At 35.6% G+C, this 9,106-nt stretch overlaps 1 protein-coding gene across 1 annotated transcript; it reads left to right on the top strand.

The window, feature by feature from the left end:
* Positions 1-882: 882 nt before the first annotated feature.
* Positions 883-8,636, top strand: LOC140169098 (uncharacterized). The gene is made up of 5 exons (XM_072192370.1): positions 883-1,151; positions 1,402-2,625; positions 5,495-5,560; positions 6,809-7,031; positions 7,689-8,636. The coding sequence occupies exons 1-5, from the start codon at positions 1,097-1,099 to the stop codon at positions 7,915-7,917; spliced, it is 1,797 nt and encodes a 598-aa protein (XP_072048471.1). The 5' UTR covers positions 883-1,096; the 3' UTR covers positions 7,918-8,636.
* Positions 8,637-9,106: the final 470 nt, after the last annotated feature.

Below are 9,106 nucleotides of genomic sequence, written 5' to 3'. Positions count from 1 at the left end.
TATTATTAGAAATCATTCTTTAGAAAAGAAGAGCCTTCAAAAGTTTCATTTATTTTGTGTTTTTGTTCCTCTTTCATTGTATTTTTAATCATTTTGTTCCTCTTTCATTGCTTCTATCAACTGTTTTTAACAGACAACTTCCCGTTGATGGGAATTTATAAAATGATATAACAATATCGGCAAGTTCGATTTACTTTGTATAATTATAACATTTGCTTAAGGGAACTGGAATGAGCGTTTTGAGCGTTTCGACAGCATTTTTTGTGGGACATGAGAGCACATCAGACCTATCGAATTGCATTCTGAATACGAATAATGTCTTTCTGATATCAAATAATTTTCATTTTATGAAATTCACGATATAATATAAATTTTATGACAAATTATTAAAATTTGATATTTTTCACATTTGGAGATATAACAGTCCTCGAAGTAAATTTTATAAATTTAATGATATAGTCTTAAAGTGTATGTAGCTGGAGGAAAAGCCGACGATCAATTGAAAATTTTGACCATTCATATTGAAGATATGGATTTTTTTCCCAAAAAGACCCAATTTTTTTGTGTGTTTTGGGGAAAAATCCATATCTTCAATACGAAAGGTCAAAATTTTCAATTGATCGACGGCATTTCATCCCACCTACATACACTTTAGGTAGAAATCATCAGATTTATAAAGTTTACTTCGAGTACTGTTAAATATCAAAAATATCAATTTTAATGATTTGCCATAAAATGTGTATTACATTGCGAATTTCAAAAATCAAAATTATTTGACATCAGAAGGCCATTCTGCGTATTCAGAATGCAATTCGATATGTCTGATGTGCTCTAATGTCCCACAATAAATACTGTCCAAACGTTCATACCCCTTCCCTTAAACAATAATTTACTTAAAAAGTTTCTATTATGGTAGTTAAAGATGTTGTCTAATGTAAACGAACTTTAAATCATGATATTGTTGAGTTGATGAAGTTTTAAATCGCTATAAAATGTAAAACTGGTTTCATAACCTGTCTTGCATTGATAGGACAGACATCTTTGAGTGTTCTGTTCTTAATTTGAGATATACGAGAAAATATTTGCTTTATCTAACATGGACTGTACAATTCGATTCGTAGGCGCTTTACTTCTCTGCTCTGCTTTCATTGGTAAGTACTTGATCAAGAATAGAATCTGAGATGATATGTGAGCACTACTATATCGTTTTATCATGTTTTATTACGAGGGTTTAATGCCTGACCGATTGTTGCCAATAACATGCCGGTATAATTATTCTAATGAAATTGTTAAATCTCAGATGTTGAACCGTTAAATGCATATTTTGAATATGATATATTTGTGGTTGTAAAATCAAACATCACATAAATCGTTTATTCGTTTCTTGTTTTTACCGATAAGGTCATGTTGCCAATTGCCAGTCCCTCTTTGAGCATGTTTTCGCTATTCCACAAGTTTTGAAAGCAAGTAACAAACCGCGTGTGCTGATAACAACAAACTCCCTGGATCCAGTTAGTGTCAATGTAAGCGTTGGGACTGGTTTCGAATACACCACTACTGTTACACGTTACCGACATGCTTCAATTGCCTTAACAACATCAATTCGTCTTACTACCAGTGGTAAAAGTAACGCAACCATCAAAGTTACGTCTTCAGATATCGTGTCTGTACATTGCATCGATAACGAGATGTGGGGAGGCGATGGCTTCCTCGTTTTACCGACCGCTGAACTTGGAAAACAATACTATGTTGTTACCTACCATAGTACCTACGAACCCTATGATCCACCTTATCCTGCATTTTTCTGTGTTTCTGCCTTGAATACTGGGTCTGTAATAGACATTAAAACCAACGCTGGAGAAATATTTCAAATCACCCTAGAGGCGTATGAAAGCTATCGATTTAATGGTAACGCATATGAAGACCTTACTGGAACTTTCATAGAGAGCACCGAACCAGTATCTGTGATATCAGGCGTTTACACTAAAGTGCCTGCAGGAATATCTGGAACAGATGGTTTATTAGAAATGATACCTCCCGTAGAAAGTTGGGGATACCATTTTATTCTAGCACCATTTTTGGACAGGACATCTGGTTACGTTTACCGAGTTATTTCCCATAACAGATCAACAATGAACATATCCAATCGTGGTAGTGTTGATATTGAAGCTGAAAGTTGGTTTGAAGATGATATCTCTGGTGACTCTGTGATTACTATCATGTCAGATCAACCTGTGCTGGTCGTTCAGATAATGAAGAGCAAGGGCGCCGAAGGTAATTTATACGACCCGGCTATGATTATCATCCCTCCGCTGAACTCGTATGTTAACAACGTTACCTTCCCAGTTATAGAAATGGTAAAAGCGTACACGTATAATATGCATGTAACAATCAACTGCATATACGCAAATGAACTAATGTTTGATGAGAATAATTCGATGCGAGATTGGGAGCGACTGGATGACCATGAAATATGCATCATTCGAGGACACGTGACTACAGGTGTCCATACTGTGAGTCATCAGGATCCAGATGCCAAGTTCACTGTTGCTGTTTATGGTCTGCGCCAGGCTGGATCTGCCTATGCCTATCCAGCAGGCTTTAATGCTGCTTCATATAGTGAAGGTAACAGACTTGATATTTAAGAGATAGGGTATAGGAGAGGTACTCAACGAAATGATAGCCATATATTATGATTTGATTTCCTTCTTGGTTGCTTGATTACGTAATGAGCAATCAGAGCAAAATACCGCACCTGGAAATGGTCCTAATCTGATAATCATGTACTACACCACATTTCGCCATACTGCATTTTAGAAACGCTTGCTGTTAGAATAAGATCAATTTTAATGCTAATTTATTGCACATTCTAGGGAAGCGCCCGGGGGGGGCACTTCAACTTTGGAGGTGACGCGTATGTAGGGCTGTTAAGGCCCCCTTTTTCAGCATCGCTGTCACCTAAAGACCCCATATTTTTTTACGAACACATGCTCTGTCCCGGCTCTGTCACCCGAAGACCCCCTATTTTTCCATTTGATCTGTCACCCAAAGACCCTTACAAGTTCAATTTCAACAGCAACTTTCATTTATCACTGATTTTGTTACTTATTTTGAAAAAACAAAGAAATTTGAAGCCATTTAGAACTAAAAATTCGATTTTCGAGGTTTCTGTGGCACTTTTTCGGTTCTCACCCAAAGATTCCATTTCAAAAAAAGATCATGTTCTCACCCAATGACCCCATATTTTGACCCGGTATTCGGTGGGATGTATGGATTTTTCATTTCGAAAAATGCCAAAAATCATGCTCTCACCCAATCGAATGCCCCTTAGTGCGAAAGTGCCAGCCCTACACCTATATCCATTTCAAATTGAAGTGCCCCCCCCCCCCGGGGAAGCGTGGTTACCTTTTTAAAATAACCGAGTGAGAGGGTTTTCAAGAAAATATTTTTCCTGTCACTGAAGCATCCCCTGTATAAAAGAAAATATGAATATTAGCTGCACATCATATATAACGATTCGTGATACCCAACTGTGGCACATTTGATGTCGTTTAAGAGGCAGAGAATTTTATTTCAATTTTATATACGCCAAAATATTTTTTTAATTGTGCAAGAATAAGGATAGGAAAAACGTTGAAAATTCTATGTGATAATTACATTAGACCCCACCAAAGATTACTGTTTCCTGAAAAAACATTTGGGGTCTAATGTCGATTATTTACATACTTGATCAAAACATCGAACGTGTATACAAGAAAAATGGTAGGTTCCTCTATAGTATTTTACTGACCATGGAAATGTACTGAGACACGAGCACGTCAAAATCGATATAATGTATTGTCCATATAGATGCCCATTTATCATGTTTATTGTTGGATTTTTTGTATATATAACACGCAGTTAACAACAATTGAGCGCTATTAATACACATTAATGTTAAAATTCATATTTCATATTGGGGAAATGTGACTGGGAGAATTTATGTATGGCGTGGAGTGGTGTGATCCTGTACCTGATCTGTAACTAGTGAAGCCCATAATGCATTGCAAATATACTTTACAATTAAAATATCAAACATAATATAGACTAAATTGAAAAAAGAAAATCAGGTTTTTTTGACAAGAAAGTTATTTCAAGGTTTATTATATACAATTCTGTGACAAAATAATCAAAATACAATATTTAAACTGTTTGATTACACATTCCTGTTAATTTCATTGTTTTAATAATTAAAACATTTACTTCACCGCAAAATATTAAAACCTCAGGATAGATTTGTGGTAACTTTCATGTACATTGCGAAAACAAAAGAAAGAGCTGTTCTAGACCTCCGCTAAATTCCCCAGGGTGTAGAATTATAAAATTGGTATCAGATTTGGTAATGCTGTTCCACATATTGTACAGTTTGTGTTTGTTCCAGATACGGTAATTCGCCCAAATTGATGATTGAACTATTGATTTGAGTTCATAATTATTTTTGCTTATTGAAAGGTGAGTGTGAATTAATTGGTCGATCGATTGAGTATAATAATCAATCGTTTCAGCAGTTAATTAATCGATAATCTATTTATAATGGATTAATCCTTCAATTATTGATTATTGATCGGTGATTGATCGAGGAATAGTTTGATCGATTGACTACCAAATGAGTGGGTGAGTGCGTGAGTGAGTGAGTGAGTGAGTGGGTGGGTGGGTGGCTTGGGCGGGTGAGTGAGTGAGTGAGTGAGTGAGTGAGTGAGTGAGCGAGCGATTGATTGATTGATTGATTGATTGATTGATTGATTGATTGATTGAGTGAGTGAGTGAGTGAGTGATTGAGTGAGTGATTGATTGATTGATTGATTGATTGATTGATTGATTGATTGATTGATTGATTGATTGATTGATTGATTGATTGATTAATTGAGTGAGTGAGTGAGTGAGTGAGTGAGTGATCTTGACACTGAAATGTATGACCCCACATAATGGTTATTATTCTGGAAAATGTTGTCCCATACATTGCATGTGCCAATATACTCCTGTTTAACCCCACTTTTATTTGTTCCCTCAAAATTATGTAAAAAAAAGAAACATAAATAAACAAAACAAAAAAAGCGCATGCATTGTTTTGTCATTTGTAATACATTCCTAAAACCTCTAAACAAACATTTTACAACTGACAACATATCCTCAAAATTAAACGTGGTACAAAACAATATAAATTTTGCTTTGCATGTTTCGGATTTTATATCAACGGGTCAAATAATTAATAATGTAAGAATTTGATTAGAAATGTTATTCTATGTGCTATGTGCTTTTATGTGTATGTCTATTAATTTAGATAACAATAATTATATTTAAATGTAGTGAATCTTGGTATTTAAACCGTCATTCGATACAGCACTGTTTCGTATAGGTGTTGGCACACCTACACTCTTCAGTCGAATGAGAGCATAAGCAAAATATACCTGGCTGGGTGGCATAACAATAATTATAAATATATGTCTCACTTTAGATGAAATAACTACGAAAGCAAACTTGGCAACAGATGAGCTATTAGATGTGTCGCCAACTTCCAAAGGTAGGAATATCAATGGATACTTAACTAAATTGGGTGGAAATTTGCCATTACGTTACGTGATTTTCCCCCATAAAAACACACGGACTTACGCTTTATGATTTACATTTGATAGGAGCACTTCCATAATTGCAATTAGGCCTGGATGAAAGCAACATTTTCCCATGCCTAATTCAATTTAACGAAAATATGGACTGGTCATTCAAGGATACACCTTAGTGGGTGTTCAGAAAAGTTTTTGTTTATTTTTTGCACCCCCTGCCCATTTTAAATTATAAACGTCATATACCGTTATATTAGGTACTAACGCACAGTAATACCAAAATAATTACAAACATTCCCCACATAATATCGCTATTGCGTCATAATGTGAGGGCGCCCGTGCATATTTGCAAAATTGTGGCTATGTACAAAAGTATAGGCAAAATTGATTTTCGGCTATAAAAAAGTCAGTAGCTCTTGGAATAATTTCACAAGAGCGAAATAAAAATATTGGGACTCACCAACTTCGCGTCCCCCACCTCTCTATGGTCATCTTCGATGGTCGGTCCTACCCCCGGGTAAGGTGCTGGGGTAAAAATTGTGTCACTAAAATGAGCTTTTTTATGACGGATAAAAAAAGAGAGTTAAAAATTAATCAAAAAAGGTTTTCTCATAACAAAACATAGTTCAACCGTTTTAAAGGTATTTAAATGGGGTTTTTTTCAGTGTAATCTGACATTGTCATTCAGGCGCACCTTTTCTGGAATAACCATTTTCTGGGGTCCCACGCAGTGGCGTACCCAGCACAATTTCCAGGAGTTGGGGGTTGAAAATATTATAATATCCTGCTTTATGCAACGAAGCTCTAAAGATTGATTTCAAGAAACATGTTTTCATATTGTATTGTTTGTAATATGGACATTTCATGTAAGACTGTTATCTGAATTCAAAATAAGGATGTGTACACTGCGTAAAAATTTTTATTGTGATTTAATTTTCATTAATTTTACACTAATTAATGAAAATTAATTAAAACTAAATCACAATAAGTGTTTTTTTATATTATCTTACACTAACTTTCCCATTTGCTTCACTTACGTCTATATAGTTGTATGTATGTTTTACCTTTGTAGGCTTGCTTGAAAAGTTGAAACTTTTTCGGTCTCCACTTCTATAATCAAAAACCTTTTTGGCCCCTTGTATCTTGCCCCACCCCGAAGTATTTCTGAACACAACCTTTACTTCGCTTTTTACCCTGTTGTAATGCAGCAGTGGATCGGGAACAAGGATCAGGGTCAGGATCAGGACTGGGGATGTCAACAGGTCAGACCAAAACTACGCCATCATTATCTTACTCGCAGACTCCACCTATGACACCAAACCATAGCCATCATTCGTTGAATTCAGCCATATTGGTACTCAGTGTCTGTATAGCTATCTTCTTTGTGGTTATCATTGTCATAACATATGTCCTGGTTGCTGTTTTGCGCAGGTATACTTTTTATTATGATGAACAACAAGTTTTATATTAAAAATTGGACTTTTATTAACTGACATAATTGACGTTAGACAAACTTTGCCCCATTGAAATGAAAATTATCAAACATTTCACCCGTTTCGCTTTTGTATTGTTATTGTGTACATTTTTTTCATAATATTTTGTTCAAATCTGGATACTTGTTTAAGGTTATGACCCTCATAGAGATCATATATTGTCTTTTGGTGGCTCCTTTTTGTACATAACTATGGAGCGCTATGCCTCAGATAGATTAGGCAAACTATTCCTTTTTGTATCATATCTGAGGAAACAAAAAATATCGCTCTATCAATGATATCCAGCGCTTCACGGTCAGGTCCGACGCACGCACCTACTTAAATCAGATGACTCACGCTACGTCACTGCTTTAGAATATAGTTTAACAACATTTGAGCTATCTTGAGTTCAGGAGGAATGTAGGAATTTGGAGCCTCCTTATTGAGAAAACGCGTTTCTGCCACCAAAGTTTCTGTAAGGTTTGCGACCTTTGAAGTAATACAAATTGGCTAATTTAATTGACTCATATACTATACAATGAACATGTACACATGTAGGTATTGAAAATGATAAATATGTTTTCCAACACTTTCTTATTGTATTGTTACCTTGCAGACAAACACGTGGAGCATGGCGGGAAAACCACACCACGCTAGAAATGAGGGCGCAAGGAGCTCAAAATCAACAAGATGTGTCCGCGACATCTCAACAAAATATTGCTGACGTTAGTGTATACACCAATCTTGATAAGACTAGCGAGCGTCAGGTAAACATTACTGATAGCGTATATACGGACCTTAAAGTTCCTGATAATTCAGAAACGTATGAATGCATCCACAAATAAGTGACTCGCAAATCCCACGTTGTAATGTAGTAATATTATTAATGAGTAATCGGGTTTAAAAATCCAGTTAAAAATCCAGTATAAAATCTTATATTTAAGGGTTTCGGGCTATTTGGCTTTTTATAAACCCACGTGACTCTTGGGGATGAAGGTTAGAGAAATCGTTTCAAATTATGTCAACGTATCAGATTTATATCCCAGTGTTTTAAGATTAAAATTGCCAAGGTTTACCAATTTGTCCAAAAAGCAAAATTAGAGAATTTAAATCTAGACATATTGGAGCATGAGATACAATAATGGTCACATCATCAAAAGATTTTCATTATATCTGATGACTTCTCCCACCTTCATCCCTGAGTGTCAGGTAGTTTGTTTCTTATATAAAACCTTATATACAAGAGCGCAGCCACACAATAGGCGCTATTGTTAGAGTTGGCCGCTCTCAGACACAAACACTTCAAATGATAATATTGACTTGGAGTAGCATGGCAGACTGATTACGGTCTTGGCATTTGGTGTTAGAGGTCCTAGGTTCAAATCTCTGCAGGACCTACAAAATTTACCATGGCTTATCTGCAAAAGGCGAGACAAATGACCCATAATACAGACGTCGTTACAGTCAGTCTCGATTAGGTTAACGTCTGATTGTCGACTATTGTCGACTATACTTGCTTGTCATGTAAATATGAAGACCTGAGCGCAAGAAAACCGTAAGTCCATTTGGCCCCTCAACATGTATACACTAAAGTTACGTATAGTTTCTTAGGGTTTTATAATGTTTAATACATGTTCCAGAGTGAAAACATCATGAAAGGTTGTGAAAGATTTGTTTTGGTCCCTGAACATGTATAAAACATTACCAAACTATACAAAACTATACGCAACTTTAGTGTATACATGTTGAGGGGCCAAGTGGACTTACGGTCTTCTTTGCGCTCAGGTCTTCATATGGAAGTTTCGTCAGCGTTATCTCCCCGATTTGCTTGATATTTTAAAAAAAATAAACCAAGACTTTCACCGAATATAGGGAATTCATATTTACTTTAAATCAGAGCATTAATTTTTATCAAGAGATGAAAATTTGTTTTTATTTGATATTTGTAACCAAAAAATATCAACCTGTAAAGTGTGTTGAGGCTTGTGGATCAACGTCTAGGCGTTGTGGTTGTGCGTAGTGCACTATAAATTA

This window comes from Amphiura filiformis, chromosome 14 (assembly GCF_039555335.1).
Source record: "Amphiura filiformis chromosome 14, Afil_fr2py, whole genome shotgun sequence".
Classification (NCBI taxonomy): Eukaryota; Metazoa; Echinodermata; class Ophiuroidea; order Amphilepidida; family Amphiuridae; genus Amphiura; species Amphiura filiformis.
Note: the sequence above shows the minus strand (reverse complement) of the source record. Positions and strands in the feature narration are given on the sequence as shown.